The sequence below is a fragment of the Sorex araneus genome, chromosome 9, assembly GCF_027595985.1.
Source record: "Sorex araneus isolate mSorAra2 chromosome 9, mSorAra2.pri, whole genome shotgun sequence".
Lineage (NCBI taxonomy): Eukaryota > Metazoa > Chordata > Mammalia > Eulipotyphla > Soricidae > Sorex > Sorex araneus.
This window is the reverse complement of record NC_073310.1, coordinates 2,636,717-2,657,173: the sequence shown is the minus strand read 5'-3', so window position 1 is coordinate 2,657,173 and position 20,457 is coordinate 2,636,717. Positions and strand designations below refer to the sequence as shown.

At 52.6% G+C, this 20,457-nt stretch overlaps 1 protein-coding gene across 3 annotated transcripts in view; it reads left to right on the top strand.

Annotated features, from left to right (window-relative positions):
* Positions 1-2,323: 2,323 nt before the first annotated feature.
* The window catches only part of CCDC62 (coiled-coil domain containing 62), a 31,429-nt gene continuing 13,295 nt past the window's right edge, over positions 2,324-20,457 (top strand). For all 3 annotated transcript variants that reach the window (XM_055147472.1, XM_055147471.1, XM_055147473.1), the window contains exons 1-7: positions 2,324-2,576; positions 4,675-4,867; positions 10,721-10,887; positions 13,804-13,905; positions 14,057-14,228; positions 16,768-16,869; positions 20,106-20,194. In XM_055147472.1, coding sequence (XP_055003447.1) covers positions 2,541-2,576; positions 4,675-4,867; positions 10,721-10,887; positions 13,804-13,905; positions 14,057-14,228; positions 16,768-16,869; positions 20,106-20,194 — 861 coding nt within the window. In that variant the 5' untranslated portion in view covers positions 2,324-2,540. The remainder of the gene's footprint in view (positions 2,577-4,674; positions 4,868-10,720; positions 10,888-13,803; positions 13,906-14,056; positions 14,229-16,767; positions 16,870-20,105; positions 20,195-20,457) is intronic.

Genomic DNA, 20,457 nt, shown 5'->3' with positions numbered 1-20,457 from the left:
AATCTAGTAGTATTTTCACAAAAGAATATTAACCTTACATGAATGTCAGATTTGCCATGATCAAACTGGCGACTTCAGGGGCTGGAGTGATAGCATAGCGGGTAGGGCATTTGCCTTGCACTCGGCCGACCCGGGTTCAAATCCCAGCATCCCATATGGTCCCCTGAGCACCGCCAGGAGTAATTCCTGAGTGCAGAGCCAGGAGTAACCCAAAAACCAAAAAAAAAAAAAAAAAAAAAAACCTGGCGACTTCAAGTAAGAGTTGACAACTACGGGGGGCTGGCGCAATAGCACAGCGGGTAGGGCGTTTGCCTTGCACGAGGCCGACCCGGGTTCAAATCCCAGCATCCCATATGGTCCCCTGAGCACCGCCAGGGGTGATTCCTGAGTGCAAAGCCAGGAGTAACCCCTGTGCATCACCAGGCGTGACTCGAAAAAAAGTTGACAACTACCTGAGCAACAGAGCTTGGGGCCGTTGACTCACCACCTCCCTTATAGGAAATCTATGTAACTCCTCTAAAACTTCATAGACTGCTGTGAATCAGTCAACACATCAGGTATGTTATACGTGTGATACACTGTGTTCTCAGTAAAATAAGAAAGATATACTTGCTGATAAATTTTTATCATATTTATGAGGAAATGTTTTCCTTTACGTGAATTCTGTGACATTCAGAAGTGAACTCTGGCTCCAAGATGTCGTGTCTTACTGCGAAAACAAATGTGCTAACAAAGGGAGATGGGTTCAGCCGGGGTGGACACATCCCTGGCCCCAAACAACAAAGTCCTTCTTTTAAAAATTCTTTTTGGCTGATGGGGAAGTAGGAGATCACTGCCGTGGTGAGACTAAACCAGGCATCCTCTATGCAAAGCTAGCAGGTATTTTCGTCTGCTCCCCAAACCCTCCTTTACATCAAAGCCTCAAATCAGCTTCTTTCAAAAGTCTAATCTGTGGGGGCCCAGGGAGGTGGCTTAGAGGACCAGAGCCCTTAGATGCAGGAGCCCCAGGGTATTTCTAGCACCTCATCGTCCGGAAACTCCAAGGAAAAAGACTCAATGCCTGGGCTTCCTTGACCTTGGTTACAGACTGCTGTGGTCACTACCCTTTTCCTTGAGGGGTACTAGGTGGAGCCTGGAGTGAATGTTAATTCCTCAGTTTGGGCTAGACTGAATGTAAAATCGTGCTGTGTAATTCTTGCTCCTTTCATAAAACATTGTCATTTGTAAAACATTTTCAGTTACGTTTTAAAGCTGGAAAGGTAACTTGCAAGTTTGAGATTTTATTTGCAACTAGTCATAATTCTCAGACTAATAAACATAATCGCATAGTCAGCCTCCTGTACGACTACTTGAGCAGTGAGTCGTGAAGATGGGTATGTTCTTAGCATTTTAGGGCTTCCTAGGAAAGTTCCACAGTAGTGAAAATTGAGAAGTATGTGATTTATTTCTCAATGCGCCTCAACTCAAAAATTAACATTTGATAATATATTTTTTTCTTATTCTGCCACTTTACTTTTCCTGCCTAATCATCGGCTACATTCTTGACCGAATTTAAGTTTTCCAATTCTCAGGTTGTCTTTTGTGAATAACAAGATCATATTTTCTAGTTCTTATTCTACAAAAAAAGTATGAGGGGCTGGAGCAATAACAGCGGGTAGGGCGTTTGCCTTGCACGCGGCCGACCCGGGTTTGATTCCCAGCATCCCATAGGGTCCCCTGTGCACCGCCAGGGGTAATTCCTGAGTGCAGAGCCAGGAGTGACCCCTGTGCATCGCCAGGTGTGACCCAAAAAGCAATATATATATATATATATATATATATATATATATATATATATATATATATATATATAATGAAAATACTGTCGGATTAAACGTTAATAAAATTTTTTTAGTCCTTGAAAAGTAAAAGCGGACTCGAGGGTAGTGGAAACAACACGTTAATAAGTTTGGATTCAAGCCACATCGTAGAGTAAAAAAATTTAGTTTATTTTCTCGTCCTCTGTGATCCTAGTTTAGACCCCGCCAAAGAGTGCCCCGTCCGCGTGCCCAGCGGGGCCGGGACAGGTGCGCACGCGGCCAGAGCAGCTGGGAGCAAGCCGGGGGCGGGGCCTGCGGGAACGATCGTACGTCATCACTGAGCGCCGAGTGTCCCTTCTGGGCGCCGCCCCCCAACCAACCTCTCGGGGCCACGCCCAAGTCATGCCGGGAAGGGGCGACGGGGCGCGCGTCGCCGAGATGTCGCGAGAGCGGGGCGGCGGGGGCGCGCGTCGCCGAGATGTCGCGAGAGCGGGGAGGCGGGGGCGGGGCGCGCGTCGCCGAGATGTCGCGAGGGCGGGGCCGGGCCCCGGGCGCCGCCGTAGGCCGGGCCGCACCGGCGCGTTGGCGCTGGGCCGGCGGTTTGGCGGCGAGCTGGTGCCGGGCGGAGGGCGCGGGGCTCCGGGGCTCGGGGCGGCCCCGCCGCTCCGGGCAGGCGCGCCTATGGTGGTTCTCGGGTGACGCCGCCCACAGCGACTCTCTCCGGGGGCGGAGGAAACACCTATGAACCCTTCGGCGACCTTCCTGGTCGGGCGCCCGGTGAGCGCCGCGGGGCGGGGCGGGGCGGGGCGGGGCGGGGGGAGGGCTGCGGCCGCCCCCCCTTCCGTCTCTGTGTGTTTCTGGTTGGGGTTGTTGGACCTGGGGCGGTCCCCACAGGAGGGCCGTGGGCGGGTGGGCGTGTGCTGGGGAGGTGCCGGGAGAGCTACATCCCTTCAGTCCTGTTCGGTGCCGCGGGGAGCACCCCGGGCTGGGCCGTGCGGGATGACGGTGATCAGGCCCTGGTCGGCCGCGTGCAAGGCCAGTGCCTTCCCCGCTGGACCAACGCGCCGGCCTGAGAAATTCCGTTTTCTCCCACGTTTTTGTTACAACTTTATAATTGCGGGGGTCAAGTGGCCCAGCGAGAGAGTCACTGTAATCACCGTCGTCCCGTTGCTCATCGATTTGCTCGAGCGGGCACCAGTCACATCTCCATTGTGAGACTTGTCGTTACTGTTTTTGGCATGTCCAGTACGCCGCGGGGAGCTTGCCAGGCTCTGCCAGGCGGGCAGGATACTCTCGGTAGCTTGCCCGGCTCTCCGAGAGGGACAGAGGAATCGAACCCGGGTCAGCTGCATGAAAGGGAAATGCCCTACCTGCTGTGCTATCCCTCCAGCCCAGCAAGAGAATAAAGAGCAAAATTAAATGCAAAAATGATTTTCTTTGTCGTTTCACCAGAGGTTTTCCAAGTAATCCCGCTTTGGGCCCGGAGGTGCCTGGTGACTGGGTCCCAGGCCTGCGGAGTGCAGGCACCCGGTGTGATCCTAAGCACAGTCTGGCCCCCAGCTCGGCTGCGAAGGCCCCTTACCACGGCCGTGGTCCAAAAACCAAATAAAAGCACCAACAAAGGCTTCCTCCCTTCACCCCTGTAGGCACCAGCCGCTGTCCACAGGCAGAGAGTCCCTCACTGAGTCCCTGGTCCCAGTCCTGTTTTTGGGGGTGGGGGGTGGCCTAGGACCCGTGCAGGGTGAACAACATGCACAGCACTTGCCTGAAGCCCTGGACTGTCCTCCAGTCCACGCCTGTGTCAGAGGTGGCAGAAAGTGAGACCTTTCGACTTGTTCTTATTTTGGGTGAAGCAAGATAGTTTTTATTGAAATTTAGACGTGAGGGGAGAGAAAAGTATGTTCAAGAGTGAACACAGAGGGGCTGGAGAGATAGCACAGCGGGTAGGGCGTTTGCCTTGCACGCGGCCGACCCGGGTTCAAGTCCCAGCATCCCATATGGTCCCCTGAGCATGGCCAGGGGTAATTCCTGAGTGCAAAGCCAGGAGTAACCCCTGTGCATCGCCGGGTGTGACCCAAAAAGCAAAAAAAAAAAAAAAAAAAAAAAAAAAAAAAAAAAAAAAAAAGAGTGAACACAGAGGCTGGAGTGATAGCACAGCAGGGAGGGCGTTTGCCTTGCACGCGGCCAACCCGGGTTCGATTCCCAGCATCCCATATGGTCCCCTGAGCACCGCCAGGAGTGATTCCTGAGTGCAGAGCTAGGAGTGACCCCTGAGCATCACTGGGTGTGACCCAAAAAGAAAAAAAAAAAAAAAAGAGTGAACACAGTTTCTCCAGAGTGGACATAGGCCAGCAGAGACACAGACGAGCGAGGTAGTGCGCCAGGGAGAACTTGGGCTTGAGGTGCAAACTCGGCTCATCTTATTTTTAGTTTTTGGTTTTGGGGCCATACTCTGCGATCCTCAGGCGTTACTCTTGGCTCTGTGCTCAGAAGTCACTCATGGTGGTGCTCTTAGGGACCAAGTTCAACTCTAAGTGTAGATACTTTTCATACTCTACAGTACAGGGAAAAAACAGTTGATTGAGCTACATAGAATTGGCAATGAAAATAAAATTATTTGGAAATCAGCTCTGGCTGATTTATACTGTTGATTTGTCTTTGGATTTTGTTTGGGGGCCACACTTGGCTGTGCTTCCGGCCTACTCCTGACCTTGTGCTCAGGTGTCACTCCTGGCAGGGCTCAGGAGACCACATGGGGTGCCAGGCTGCATGCAAGGCCAGCACCTCTCTGAATTGTCCCTCTAAACTGTCCCTCTTGACCGTCACTCTAGCTCCCCTATTGATTAGTTCTGTTGTAAAAACTTTCTAATTTTAGAACATCGGGTCAGAAGTTGAGGTTTCCACTATTGAGAAACAGCGAAAAGAGCTGCAGCTGCTCATCGGGGAGTTAAAAGACCGAGACAAAGAGCTCAATGACATGGTTGCAGTGCACCAGAGACAGCTGCTTTCCTGGGAGGAAGATCGGCAGAAAGTCTTGACGCTGGAGGAGCGGTGCAGCAAATTGGAAGGTCAGACACGCGCCCCGGCGGCCACTCGCTGCTGGGCTGATGCCGCAGTCGGGCTCCTGGCAGAGAGCGGCTTCTCGCATCTCCCTGCGTCCCCGAGTCAGGCTAGGCGAACAGGATGCCACGAACACACGTAGTGTACAGATGCCTGTAGGAGAAACGCGCGCAGGGCAGACATCCATGTGACCGGGAGTGTCTCGAGCTAACCTGAGTGGGCTTTAGGGCGTGAATAGGAACCGAGGGTAGGCCTGAACTGACTTGAACTGACTCAGATTTTAAACTTCTGGTATTGAACTTGACTACAAGTATGTAAAGAACCATCTTTTTCTGTCGTGATCATCTCAGCGAAAGTTTTCTTTTGTGCTATATTGATTCTGGCCTCCCTCAAGGGCTGCGTGTTCCATCGGTTCTGCTGTGTTGGGGGAAATCATTAAATCTGTGTAACAAAATGGAGCCACCTGGACGGAGAGTGGCTCAGTGGGCCGAGCACATGTTTCGTATGTAGGAGACCTGGGCTCAGTCCCCTGAACCACATCGTCTCCCGAGCGCTGCCAGGAATGACCCCCAAGTAGAGACCGGGGACGCACCTGAGTGCCACTAGACATGCCCTCAAACACCAGATATAACCACATGGCACCTTCAGTTTTACTTGCATTCCTCAAGGGTGATGGAGAACAGAGAGTTCTAAGTATTTTTTGGTGTGTCCTTGTTTTGATGACCGCCTGGTTTTACTCTGACCATACCCACACATGCGTGTACACATAAATGCAATATTTAGAACTGAGAGGCCGCTGAATGGGCAGAGTTTGTGCTTGCGTGCAGGAGTCCTGAATTCAGTCTTGGCACCACCTCGCTCCCAAATTGCACTAGAAGTGACCCCTGAGCACAAAATCTGGAGTAATCCCAAGCACCCCGGGTGTGGCTGAAAAAGGAAACCAAATGATAGGGCCAGAGAGACAGTGCAGTGGCAGGGGACAGACCTTACAGGCAGCCGTTCCGGCCTTGGTCCCAGCACCACATTGGGTCCTCCAAGCACTGCTATCCTTAATCCTGACCACAGGTATGCCCAGCCTCTTCTCTCTTAGAGAAGTATTCCATGTTTAATAAGATTACACATCGGGCTGGAGCGATAGCACAGCGGGTAGGGCGTTTGCCTTGCACGCGGCTGACCCGGGTTCGAGCACCGCCAGGAGTGATTCCTGAGTTCATGAGTCAGGAGTAACCCCTGAGCATCGCCGGGTGTGACCCAAAAAGAAAAAAAAAAAGATTACACATCAGATATAATACCTTACGTAATACATATAGCACCGCAGGTAGGGCATTTGCCTTGCACACGGCCGACCCGGGTTCGGTTCCTTGTCCCTCTCAGAGAGCCCGGCAAGCTACCGAGAGTATCCTGCCCGCACAGCAGAGCCTGGCAAGCTCCCCGTGGCGTATTCTATACGCCAAAAACAGTAACAACAAGTCTCACAATGGAGACGTTACTGGTGCCCACTCAATCAAATCGATGAACAGTGGGATTACAGTGCTACATAATACATATGATAAAATAAAGAGAACTATGTAGCTATTGGTATCCGGTTTGAAATGAGAAAGAAACCTACCCGAGAAAGGGTCGTGGGAAATGGAAGGTCTGATGGGTACAGAGTGACGGCCACTGGGCCGGGAACGTAGCTCAGAGGCTGCGGCTCAGGCTTCGAGTGACAAAGGTTCAGGTTACATTGTCTTGAACTTGGTTACATTGTGACAAAGGTTCAGGTTACATTGTCCCCCAGGCACATTGGGAGAGAGCACTGAACCAAGAGTATTAAGATCCTCAGAACTACAGCAGACACAGAAACAAGCACCGCCCTCGGGCTGCCCCGCCTGGGAGCTCCGTGGGCCCCAGCGGCAGCGCGGGAGGAACCTCGTGAGGAACCAGCGGCGCAGCCCCCGGGAAGCGCAGGGTGGACGCAGAATCCGCCCACAGCCTTCGACAGCTCTGGCTCACCGGCCTGAGGGGAAGGCTGGCACTGCCCTCTTGGCACCCGCCAGCGTGCCAGGCCAGGGAGCGTCTGGCCTGTTCTCCCGCCATCAGGAGGGCCGGTTCCCTGCGTGTGAGCAAGGGCAGGGCAGCGTCCCGGGTGACAGGTTCGTGTGGGGCTGGAAGCTGCACCCCTCCGTTGCTGCCAGGCCACACATCTGACGGCTGGTCGCCGTGACTCATCAGCACTCAAGGAGCAGCTCTGCTGAAACTCGGGGGCGGGGAGCCCCCAGACACTTCCTCAATGACGACTAGGTGCGTAAGTCGTGCTGCTGTCACTTCATAGGGAAATGCAGGTGGAAGGACTCGGGTCTCCCCTTGCGGGGACAGTGGCCTGCAGAAGAGCACAGAAGCACCCGGCCCGGCGGGAGGGAGCCTTCAGCACTGTGGAGAGCGATGTCTGAGTCAGCTTCTGCGGAAAACAATATGAAGACGCTGCAAACGAGGAGAGCTTCAAGGACCAGAGCCATAGGAAAGCCGGGATGGCGTCTGCTTTGAATGTGGCCGACCCGGGTTTGATCCCCGGCAGCCCATATGGTCCCCCGAGTACCGCCAGAAGTAATTCCTGAGTGCAGAGCCAGGAGTAGCCCCTGCGCATCGCTGGGCATGACCCAAAAAGACAAAAAAAAAGAAAAAGCTTCTATATGAATCAGCAGTTCCACTCCTTGGCTTTCAGCCGGGGAGCACGGAGAGGTCGATTCCTGTGGCTACCGCAGTCATCTTCACCGAGGCCTGGAGCCAGCCCGGGGCACCCAAGCCAGTGGATGAAGAGAAATTGTGGTTTATGTACACAGTACATTACTACTTAGTTATAATGAAATCTATTTCTCTGCAACTTGGGTGGAACTGGGGAGTGTCAAAGTGAGAGAAGCTAATGCAGAATGATCCTGTGGGGAGGATAAAGAAACGGAGTAAACAGTGTCCAAGTACAGTGGTCCTGAGACTTGGCCTGTAGACCTGAGCCTGCGGCTGCAGAGACCAACAATAGGCTGAGCACGGGCTTTGCGTGTGGCAGGGAGACCTGGGCTCATTCCGGGCCCTGCATTGAACCCTTAGGATCACCAGGAACAAGCCACCCCCGCCACCAGGCGTCACCCCTAAGCCAAGAACAACGGACTTTGCTAATAAGAAGGGAACCATTATAAATCATGGTGCCTGAATTAAAAAAAAAAAAGTGAAAGAGAATGTCAAAGATGATCACAGAAAACTCAAGCACTTTTGTTTTGGGGCCACACTCAGTGATGCTTGGGGTTTCTCCTGGCTCTGAACTCAGGAATTACTCCTGGCAGTGCTTGAGGGACATGCGGAATGCCTCAGATCAAGCCTGGGTCAGCTGTGTACAAGGCCAGCGCCCTACCTGCTGTACTATCACTCTGGCCCCACAAGCATTTTTCTTACTGGGGAAAAAAAACTGACATTACTGAAAGTTTTTTATTTTCTTTTTGTGTCACACCTGGCAATGCACAGGGGTTACTCCTGTTTCTGCACTCATGAATTACTCTTTTTTTTTTTTTTCTTTTTGGGTCACACCCGGCAATGCGCAGGGGTTATTCCTGGCTCTGCATTCAGAAATTATTCCTGGCAATGCTCAGGGAGACCATATGGGATGCTGGGAATCGAACCCGGGTCAGCCGCGTGCAAGGCAAACACCCTACCCGCTGTGCTATTGCTCCAGCCCCTCAGGAATTACTCTTGACGGCGTTCGGGACTGTATGGGATGCTGGGAATCGAACATATGTCAGCTGCATGCAAGGCAAACGCCCTACTTACTGTGCTATCTCTCCAGCCCCTGAAACAGTTTTTGAACAAAGCACTCATTGCCATTTTTTCTTTTTTTAATCATACCTGATGGTGCTCAGGGCTTACTCCTGGCTCTACACTCAGGGATCTGGTGGAGTTTAGGGGACCATATGGGATGCCAGGGATTGAACCTGGGTTGGCTCCATGCCAGGCAAATACCCTGCCCACTGGAGTTGTACTGTACATTCTGCACTCTGCTATTGGTCCAGTCCTGCCTTCTTCTTTTTTTTTTTTTTTTTTGCCTTTTTGAGTCACACTCAGCAATGCTAGGGGTTACTCCTGGCTCTGCACTCAAGAATTACCCCAGGCAGTGCTTGGGGGACCAATGGGATGCCGGGGATCAAACCCGGGCTGGTCGCATGCAAGGCAAACACCTACCTACTACTCTACTATCTCTCTGGCCCTTGGTTGTATTTTAAATAAAAGTGTTTTAGTAATTAGCGATATGCAAATTGAAGCCATAATAAGTAGCCATTTTGACATTTACTTGACTGGCAAAAATTACCATATATTGGCAACAGTGTGACACCAAGAAGATTTAATTGCTGGTGAGAGTTAGCCCATTTTTGGACACCGTCTGTTAAAACTGATGGTCGCACGGCCCGTGGCATGCCCACTTTTAGTGACGCGCTCACACTTCAGCATGCCCAAGTCACCACAGCTACATTTCCCCATGTGCATTCTGGGGCCTGTAGTGCTGACGGGAAGGCACACGGGATGAGTAGCAAGGCTCCAGATACAGGAGGCCTGACAGGAATATTAGGGCAGGGCCGGAGGGATAGTGCAGTGGGCAGGGCGCTGGCCTTGCATGTGGCCAATGCAAGTTCGATCCCTGGCACCCCAGTTAGTCTCCTGAGCCCTGCCAGGAGTGATCCCTGGTGTGGCCCCAACAAAAAGAAAGGATCGTATGATTCTTGACAGTCAGCTTGTGACCCAGGTGACCTCCAGGAATAGAATGGGTAGATCAATGTTGACATGATTGAATAAGGTAGTCAAAGTGCCTAAGCAAGAGTTACTTGCAGGGCTAGAGCAATAGCACAGCGGGTAGGGCGTTTGCCTTGCACGCGGCCAACCCAGGTTCAATCCCCGGCATCCCATATGGTCCCCTGAGCACCACCAGGAGTCACCCTTGAGCATCACCTGGTGTGACCTAAAAAGAAAAAATGGGAAAAAAAAATGTTACTTGCGGTATGGACAGGTCTCAGGATTATATTATATATATATAAAATAAAAGTTAGTAGAACTCCATTTAAAAATAAAATTACTTTCAGAGATACGGCCATAGATGGTGATAGTAGTAAAGAGCAAAAAATGATTAAGATTGGGGCTGTGATGGGTAGGGCAGAAATTGGAGATTGTGTTCTGGGAGTGGTGCAGGGAACTTTGGTTTGTTCTTGTTTGGGGGCCACACCTGGGCATGCCCAGGGACTCTTCCTGGTTCCTTGCCTAGGGTCACTCTGGGCAGTGCTCAGAGAACCATTGGGTGCCAGGGATTGAGTCAAGGCCTCCCGCAGGTGACCTGCCTGGCTCGGGTAGACACAGCACGTTCCACAGCGAGGTTCCACAGAGGACCAGCCCTGCTTGGGGGCTGTACCTACCAGTGCTCAGCTACCGTGAGGGGCTTGGGGGACCATTGCTGTTGCAGACATTGAACTGGGGCCAGCCCCTGGCGGGACCGTCACCATAACCCCTGTAATTATCTCTCTAGCCCAGGACAGTCGCCAGAACCCCTGTATTATCTCCCCTCGCCCACACTCCCACTTTTTCTTGTTGGGGGATGGGAGTTTGGAGCATGCCCAGTGAGTCTCGGGGCTTCTTCCTGGCTCTGTTCTCAGGAGTGACCCGTGGCAGGGCTCAGGGGACCATATTTGGTGGCAGGAATTGAACTCGGGTCTGCCGCATGCAAGGCCAGCCCCCGAGCCCTGAGCTGCCGCTGGCTCCGCGTCCTCTCGCTCGCTGACCCTGAGCTCGGGAATAGTGTGCTGAAGGCCCCCTGTCTGACCACCAGTGAGTTTCCTGTGACTCTCCCGTAGGCGAACTTCACAAAAGGACTGATATAATCAGGTCGCTCACCAAGAAGGTCAAATCCCTGGAATCGAACCAGAACGAATGCCAAGCGGCTCTCCAGAAGACTCAGCTGCAGCTGCAGGAGATGGCGCAGAAGGCGACCCACTCCTCTCTCCTCTCCGAAGACCTGGAGGTGGGCCCGGGGCGCGTTCCTTCGGGGTGCCCGCGCTGGTTCTCCCTCCCGTCCCTTCGGTGAGACGCCTGCCTGGTGCAGTGGGCTGCAGTGCTCATCCCGGATGGCACTTGGTGATGCCAGTGGTGCCAGGCAGGTGCTGTGCCACCATGGCTAGGGAGGACCCAAACTGTCAACAACAAAAATTTTCAAAAAGACTGAACTGCAGGAGTGGTACAGGGAGCAGGATGCTGGCCCGGGGCACCCCAACACTTCAGGCGCCCGAAGCCCCTTTTCTTCTTGAATAATCTCTACTGGCCCAAATTCTATTTGTTTCAGCTCCTGAAAGGTTCCGTTTATTTTTTATTTTATTTTTTTTTAAGTGGGCCACACCCAACAATGCCCAGGGGTTACTCCTGGCTCCGTGCTCAGGAATCACTCCTGGAGGGCGCATGGGAACTCAGGGTATCAGGGATCAAACCTGGGTCGGCCACGTGCAGGGCACGTGCCCTTCCTGCTGCACTATCTCTCCACGCCCCCCTCCCTGAAAGCGTAGGCTTAAATGGGCCACTGGAAAAATAGATGTAAATAAATGGACCACTGGGAGCCGGAGCTATAGTACAACAGGTAGAGCGTTTGCCTCGCACGTGGCACACCCATGTTTGATCCCTGGCAGCACCCTGGTTTCCCGAGCCCCTGAGGAATGATCCCAGAGTGTAGAGCCAAGCGTAACCCTGAGTGCCACTGGGTAAACCCAATGAAATTGCATGTGCGCATATGTGTGTGTGTGCATGTGCGTGTGTGTGCGTGTGCGTGTGTGTGCGTGTGCGTGTGTGTGTGTGTGTGTGTGTGTGTGTTTCCATCCATCATCGTTTTGTGTTCAGCCCGTGGCCATGATCAGCTGCATGGTGCTGGACAGAGCACGTGCCGCTTCATCAACAACAGCTTGTTTTAGGGGCCAGAGAGATAGAGTACAGCGCTAGAGGCCTTGCACACGGCCAACCTGAGTCCAGTTCCCGGCATCCCAAGCCCTGCCAGGAGTGATCCCTGAGCACAGAGCACAAACAAACAAGCAGAAGAATTGATCGTAAGGTACTGAACTTAAAAGATGGAAGTGTATTAGCTTGGGCTTCCAAGCTACTTCCTGTTGGCTGCACCTGGGAGTGCAAGGGCTGACTCCTGGCTCTGTGCTCAGGGATCTGCTCCTCGTGGGGCTCGGGGACCATGTGTGGTGCCAGAGATCAAACCAAGGCAAGTGCCCTCCCTGCTGTACTAGCTCTTGGGCCCCTGTGTATGTTTCAAACTGAGAAAAATTTCATAACACTGTAGAGTTCAGTCATGTGGTTTCGACTTATCAACTGTGTAAATAACGTCACACCTGCCACCAAACAATGCCACCGTCCTCCACCGCCCACCACGAACCACTCAACCCCACTTCTCACACCACCCTCTCCCACCTCGTCCCCTCCTTCACTGCCAGTCAGTGCCAAAGTCCAATGGGCAGGTTTTGTTTTATTTGTCCTGTTTTGTTCCTTAATATTCCAGGAATGAGTGAAACTGGGTTTTGTTTTGTTTTAAGTTCAACTTCGGAAGGACTGCATGTTGGAATGTCTCCACTGGTCAGGTCTTTGAAAAGTCAGAAAGCTAAATCTGGCATCACTGTGTGCATGATACATTTATTCACTCCGGGAAAAGATGACCATGCTTTAAGCATGTACCTTATTCCTGGGCCAGAGAGAGGTACAGGTAGGGTGCCCGCCTGCACGCAGCTCCCTGGTTCCATCCCAGCACCACTTTTGGTCCCCCAAGCACAGGGACCACCAGTAATGATCCCTGAGCACAGAGCCAGGAGCACCCCTAGGTGTGGCCTCCCAAACCCAAAAAACATAACCAAAATAGATGAATGAATAAAAAAATGCCCAGAAAATCACTAATGCTACTTAATTTCAGCAAAGGAAATCATCATCATCATCATCCCATTGATCATCGAATTTCTCAAGTGGTCTCAGTAACATCTCCATTCGTCCTAGCCCTGAGATTTTAGCAGCCTCTCTTTATTGTCCTTCCCAACGGTACCAAATTGGAGGTTGTTTCAGGGTTAGGGAATGAGACCCATCATTGTTACTGGTTTTGGCATATGAATACACCATGTGGAGCTTGCCAGGCTCTCCCATGCGGGCAGGAAACTCTCGGTAGCTTGCCAAGTTCTCTGAGAGGGAGAACTAGGGTATAAGATGTCTTATGGCTTCCGGGAGCTTGATTTTATAGTCTCTTGATGCCATTGATGGGATTCACAGAGCCGGGGGCATTTTCTGGGTGTGACTGCCTAGCTACTAGAAAATGAGGGATCTGGGTGGGAGAGGCCCAATCCCAATCCGAGCAGGCTTGGAGATCTCAACCCTGGGTCCCGCACACCTGGGTTTCTCTGCCAGTTCCTTCATGCATGGGGCTCGTCCAAACGTGTGGAGAGAGGCCTTGAGCATGGCTGTGGCCAGGCTCCAGAGGTCTTTGGCTGCTGGGGATCTGCTCAGGGCCGGGAGAGAAACTCAACCCACCCCCTCCGAGAGGCCCTGGTGAAGACAGCCAGGCGCGGGGGCAAGAGACTCTCAGCCTGAGCCATCAAATCCTCAAAGGATTTTTGTGAATGAAAGTGAATGAAAATTCACTTTTCATTCATTTTCTTATTTCTTTTAACCTAGAAAGGCACTAGGAAACAGACATATTAGCAGATCTGACAACATAACGCGAGTGCAGACAGGGTCTTACGAGGTGGCTTGAGTTAATGGAGAAACAGGAGTTTGTTTTGCTTGTCGATGACTGCTTACTCGGCCCACTCTGTGACTGAAAAAATGTTAAACAAATGAAAAGCAAAGCAGAAGGCTGAGCACAGCTTCTGGCCGTGATAGACTCAATTAGTGCTTTATGTGTTCTCTGTAGGCTAGAAACGAGAATCTCAGCAACACGTTAGTGGAACTTTCTGCTCAAGTGGGGCAACTGCAAGCTCGGGAACAGGCCCTCACCACGATGATAAAGCTGAAGGTGAGTCCAGACGAGGGGCAGGGTGGCCTGTGGGGGTCTCTCTGCTCAGGGCAGCCCGTGAGGGGGTCCCTGTGCTCAGGGCGGCCTGTGAGGGGGTCTCTCATAGCAAGTTGGCATTTTACGTGTAACCATTTGTAAATTTGGTCCTTAGGACAAAGATATCATTGAGGCAGTGAACCACATCTCAGACTGTTCGGGTAAATTTAAACTGTTAGAGCATGCCTTGCGGGATGCTAAGATGGTGGAGACGTGTATCGCGAAAGAAAAGCAAGATTATAAGCAGAAATTGAAGGTTCTTAAAGTGGAAGTCAGTAAGCTGAAAGGTGAGGCAGGGGTGTGTAGTGGTATTTGTTGTGGGAATATACTCCTCCGTCTGGTATGATCTTATAACTGAGGCCGTGTCTGTGGCTGACTTTGGGTTCTGAGGAGAGATGTTGTTATGCTGCGTTTTTGCACCCCCAGGCAAACAGCGGATAGGCAGTGGAACAGATGCAGTGTTTCCATTTAAAACCTTGGGCTGAGGGAGGTATTTGGGTGGTACCTGCTGGCCCAGGGCTCAGAAACCCCCTGATGCCCGTGATGAGCCTGGGATGGCCGCATGCAAGGCCGATGCCTTGACCCTTGTGCTGTCTCTCCAGCCCATAAGACAACGTATCTTAAAAATAATCCTGCCTCGGGGCCGGAGTGATAGCACAGCGGGTAGGGTGTTTGCCTTGCACGCGGCCGACCCGGGTTCGATCCCCGGCATCCCATATGGTCCCCCAAGCACCGCCAGGAGTAATTCCTGAGTGCAGAGCCAGAAGTAACCCCTGTGCATCGCTGGGTGTGACTCAAAAAAGCAAAAAAAAATAAAATTAAATTTAAAAAAAATAATCAATCCTGCCTTTCTCGGGGTCGGGATGGGCTACCTCCTCCCACCTCCCTGTACTTCCGGCAGTCTCGGCAGTCACGTCCACGCCCCAAAGCTGCCACCCAATTGGAAAGCTACTCCAGCCTTACCGTCCCGATAAAAATACCGAATACCCTGAACAAACACCATGACCTCTTAGCCCCTGTACTGCAAACCACAATGCACAAAAGGAAAAGGAGAGATAGCAAGAGGGGTGGGAGGCTGGGGGTGGGCGTGGGGAAACAGGGGACATTGGTGGTGGGAAATGTTCACTGGTAGAGGGATGGGTGCTGGGTCATTGTATGACTGAAACCCAATCATGAACAGCTTTGGATATCACTGATATCCAGTTAGAAAAAAAATTTTTTTAAAGTAATGTAGGGGCTGGAGCGATAGCACAGTGGGTAGGGCGTTTGCCTTGCACGCGGCCAACCCGGGTTCGATTTCCAGCATCCCATATGGTCCCCCAGCACTGCCAGGAATAATTCCTGAGTGCAGAGCCAGGAGTAACCCCTGTGCACTGTTGGCTGTGACCCAAAAAGCAAATAAAATTTTTTTTTTTTTAATTTAAAAAGTAATATGGGGCTAGAGCGATAGCTCAGCGGGGAGGGCATTTGCCTTGCACGCAGCCGACCTGGGTTCGATTCCCAGCATCCCATATGGTCCCCTGAGCACTGCCAGGGGTGATTCCTGAGTGAAAAACCAGGAAATCGCCGGTGGGACCCAAAAAGAAAAAAGAAAAAAAATTAATTAAAAATAATGATCCTGCCTTAGTCTGGGGGCTGTGGGTGCTGTGTCAGCTTTGGCTAGTACACACTTTGCACAGGCAAGGACCGTCCTTCCACCACTGGACCCCCTGAGCCTCGCGTGGGGGCGTGCAGTGGGCATGGCCGCCCCCTCCTGGGCTCTCTCCGCTCCTGCTCTCGGCTGCCCAGCATTGTTCCTCCGTGAACACAGAAGCAGAGAGTGCGAGGGCCCTGAGGGGCTGGGTTTTGACCCAGCGCTTGGCCCCGTCTCCTCCCGCTCTTGGCCTCACAGTCACATGGTCGTGCCCATCAGTAGTGGGGGAAGACTGTCCCTCTGCAGGGACACGGCTGGCCAGACTGGCCTCGGTGTGACTGCTTTTAAACATTCCTCTGGGGGCCTGGCTGGACGGCCAGCAGTTAGGGCTGTGCTTCTGGGTGTTTCCCGGGAGCATGTGCGGCTTCCTGGGCCCGTGCTTATCTGCCTGCTGTTGGCCCGTGGCCAGGGTCCGAGGGCAGAGCTGCCAGACTGCGCTCTGTGTGTGGGTGTCTGCACCCCGCCTGCCACACTCCGTTGGGAGGCCCCGCCCAGCGGGGTGTGGGGCCGTGGGTCAGGGCCCGAACCCAGGACCTCGCGCACGCTGTCCCCCCCACCTGTAGCCCCTGAAGAGGTTTTTTGTAATTAGGTCATTAAACTTAACCCTTTTTGGTTTCCTCATCTCTGCTCAGCGCCGCCTCCTCAGGGGGAGAATGGCGCGTTCTAAAGGGGCAGCCACGGCAGTGCCCGTGAGCCCAGAGGGGGTGAGGACAGACGTCTGGTTGGGGGACCGGGCAGGTGTCCCTGTGGCCTTGCAGGGATCACACCTGCGTGATGGGAAACCGGGAGGCGTGATAGTCTGGTCCCGGCACCTCAGGCGGACAGGGCGAGCGCAGGAGTCTGGGCCGCGTTTGGAGCCGGGACGTGTGCAAAGGCCAGGGGACAAGAGGAAGGGTGACAGACAGGGGCGAGGGTGGCTCCCACCCCGGCAGTGGGGAAGCCTGGAGCTCTGTGTGTGTGTGTGTGTGTGTGTGTGTGTGTGTGTGTGTGTGTGTGTGTGTGTGGCAGTGGGGAAGCCTGGAGCTCTGTGTGTGTGTGTGTGTGTGGAGGGCGCGCAGGGGGGCTGCGCTATAGGGCTCCCTGGCGCCAGTGTGGACTTGGACTGATGGGTGTTTTTCCTTCTACTTTCGAAGATGACCTGAATGAAAAAACAACAGAAAACAACGAACAGCGAGAAGAGATCATTCGCCTCAAGCAAGAGAAAAGCTGTCTGCAGGATGAACTGGTTTTCAGTGGTAAAAATAGATGGTCGGCTGCAGAGTTCCAATAGTGAATTGTTTGTCTAAATTTTCCGCCGTACTATTGGGAGGGCGTCTTTGGTTTCCCGCTGACCCTCTTTTGAGGAACGGGAGGCCCGCAGGGAGTGGAGCTGCCGCCCGCCCCACTCAGCCTCCTGCCCCCAGCTGTGACTGCACGCACTTGGCCCCGACTGGACGGGCAGACAGACGCGCTGGGGGTGGGTGCTGTGAACTGAGGAGAGGAGGGTGTTAGGGTTTTGCAAATATCCCATTGAAACCAGCATGTCAGGGGCCAGAGTGTTAGCATAGTGGGCAGGGACTTACCTTGAAGGTGGCTCTCCTGGCATCCCCTGTGGCTGTGGCCCCAAACAAGAGCAAAACAAACAAAAACATGCCATTTAATCCTCTTCCTGTTTTCAAGCTGACTAACTGTAGTTATTACGAACGGGAAATATACGGGAAATATTTGTGGTTATTTTGTCAGTCTGACCCTAGTGAATGAATGTTGCAAGCAGTTAGTATTATGATAAACATAAAGTTATCTGCCCCAAACTCTACCCCCTTCTATGGTGGATTCTGAGTGTCCCCCAGTAGGAAGACCCCTGTCTAATCTCCGGGTGGCCAGGGAAGGTCCTGCCGGCTCTCCCCCAAGCCACCCGGGTTCCATTGTCTCAGGCCACTCGCCCAGCCAGGGCGGCTCGTGCCATGGGCAGACGAAGGAGGCAATGAAGTCCAAGCCGTTTGGTTGATCAGATGCCGTTTATTCCATTCTCCCCGCGCGCCTGTTCCTGTCTCTCTGAGCCCCCCATTCTAGTCTCACACTGCCCCTCATTCCCGCCTCCTCCTGTCTCTCCCGCCCATCTCTCTGAGCTCCATCTTGCTCCCTGCTCTCTCTCCCAATCCTCCAACTCTCTCATCTCTCCAACTCCCAGCACTCTGGGCAGATGCCGTACCCGGTCAGGGAGCAAAATTGGCAGAAGAAGGCCCTTCCTGACTGCCTGTCAGGCTCAGGGGCGGAAGCACCACCTAGGGGTGTTCCTCTTCTCCTCAGTCCAATAACTTAATTAACATCTTGATTAACATCTTAATTCTACTTCTTAATATTAGTTATTTTTGTATGGACACAGTAAGAGATACATTGAGATGGGCCGGAGTGATAGCACATCGGGGAAGGCGTTTGCCTTGCACACGGCCGACCTGGGTTCGATCCCGAGCATCCTGTATGGTATGCCCGAGCACCACCAGGAGTGATTCCTGAGTGCAGAGCCAGGAATAACCACTGAGCATCGCTGGGTGTGACCCAAAAAGAAAAAAAAAAAAAGAGATACATTGAGGCTTGTAGAGCAGCTCTCCTGGGAACATCTTGCCACAGACTAAGACTACAGTGCTCAGGCCAGATTAATCATCCTAACCTAGCAAGGTCTGAATCTAGTTATAACTTATAGTTAAGCGTTAGGGCACTTTGGCCAGACCCATTTTGATGCCAGGGTAGCACCTAGCAAGTAGCCACCACTTGCCCTGGGTCCATCCAGTCCCTCGTCGGGACCCTGCTTTTGGGGTGCTAGGAAGTCAGGGCAGCTGAGGCTTAAGTTGAGAGAACAGATGTCCAGGAGGTGACTATCATTTACAGTGAGTTAACTCCCAAGTTACAAAAGCATAGCCTTAACTGTCTTCTTGTGTCCATCCAAAAAGGACATGACGCTGAATTAACTGTGCAAAGGACTTAAGGAGAAGAGAAAAACAATATTTACAAGTTAACACAGAGCCCAAAGAAAGAAGTTATAAACACAGAGGAATGGGAGCACTGTGGTGGGAATAACCCAGAAAACCTAAGCTCCCTGAGGCAAGGCAGAAAGGACAAACCAGTGTTACCCTGCAGACCCCCACTTGCCCCACACTGACTTGCTGATGTGTAGGTCTTGCCTCTGTCCCACTGTCAGGGTGTTGTTACACTTGCAGGTTTATATCAGGAGAAACTTACACTTGGAGGTCAAGTTCAAATGGAAATTAAACTAACAGGCTTTTTGTTCTGCTCACACCTTCCTCAGTGCCCCTTTTTGAGGGTTGTTTTGTTTTGTTTTGGGGCCGTATCCAGCAGTGCCCAGGTTTACTCCTAGCTCTGTAATCAGGATCACTCTCGATGGTGTGGGGGCGCCGGGGGGAGTCATATGTAGTTCAGGGATCAGCCTCTCACGCCCTTCTTTCTAGGAAGGAAATGTATAGATGGGAAACTAGTGTTCAATTAAAAATGTTTAAAGAAATTTACTTAGAGGCTTGGTCTTCAAGCCTGTGTTTGCCCTTGAACATGCATCTCATTTGCTTATTTCTGTGTTTCTTTGCCTGCTTATTTCCACTCTAGAGAAGCCCTGCTCTCTCTTAAACACTGTCTTTCTCTCCCCTCACATCTTTCTAAGTAATACATTTCAATAAAAAATATTTTGCTTCACAAAAAAAATTATCTAGAGAATTTTAGGGGAGAGAGCGTGAAATATATGCTTAAGAGAAAATGTGGGATTCTCTAGAACGGAAAAAGCCTTTTTGAAAAATATTTTAAATAAAACAGAATTCCTTATTTCCACCTGACAAAGCAGGAGAAATACCTGTTGATTCCACTAGAGGCCACTGTTTCCGAGATCGCGGGGACAGCTGGGTCTCAGCCGCAACTCTTAGGGGGCCAGTGACGCTTTGGGATCCTCAGGGGCGAGTTCCAGGCGGTCTTCACACCCATGTCGGAGCGTTAGACACTGAGAAACTCACAGGCGCACAGAGAATTGAGTCCGCACAGCTGCTGTGAATGGTGCTGAGATGGGGCTGGGTGAGACGGCAGGGAGGGCGCACCCCAGGCCAGAGCCCCCCGCCCCAGGCCCTCTGCTGCTGCGCTTGATGTTGGAGCCAGGGATCGAACACAGACACGAGAGGCCTCTGCCCTGCCCACAGCCCCTCCCCAGCCTGCATTTTGTCACTTTTAAATTAATGAGTGAGGGGAGAACGTGTGAGCTGAGGGCCGGAGAGGAGGACCGGAGGTCAGTGCTTGCCTGTGGCCCACCCGACTGAGTCCAAAGCTCAGCGATCGCTCCCGAGCACAGAGTCAGGAGCAGCCCCTGAGCACCACCGGGTGTGGGCCCCACACGGAAACAGAACAAAAGCTTAGCTGAGCAACGGACCGGTGGAAATGGGGCTCTGTGTGGACGCGGCCGACGAGGACTAGTTTAATGACTTTTGTTCCTTAATAGCAGAGAGAGAAAAAAGGAAAGACGAGTTGCTCGATATCGCCAAGTCGAAGCAAGAGCGCACGAACGCAGAGCTGCGCAACCTGAGGCAGGTGCGTCCCGCCCGGCCCCGGGCCGTGGGACATGCTCGGGTCGAGGCTCTGTGTCAGCTAGAGTCGCTTTGCCTGTCTGACAGTCACCACCGGGTCATTGATGTGTTAGAGTCATGTGACCAGTCGGGCCGGCGTCATGGCACGGCAGGGAGGGCACCAGCTTTGCAGCTGACCTGGGTTCCGTCCCTGCCCCCCCCCCTCGTGAGGTACCTGCGCCCGCCAGGAGTGAGCCCTGAGCACCCTTGGGTGTGGCCCCACATACC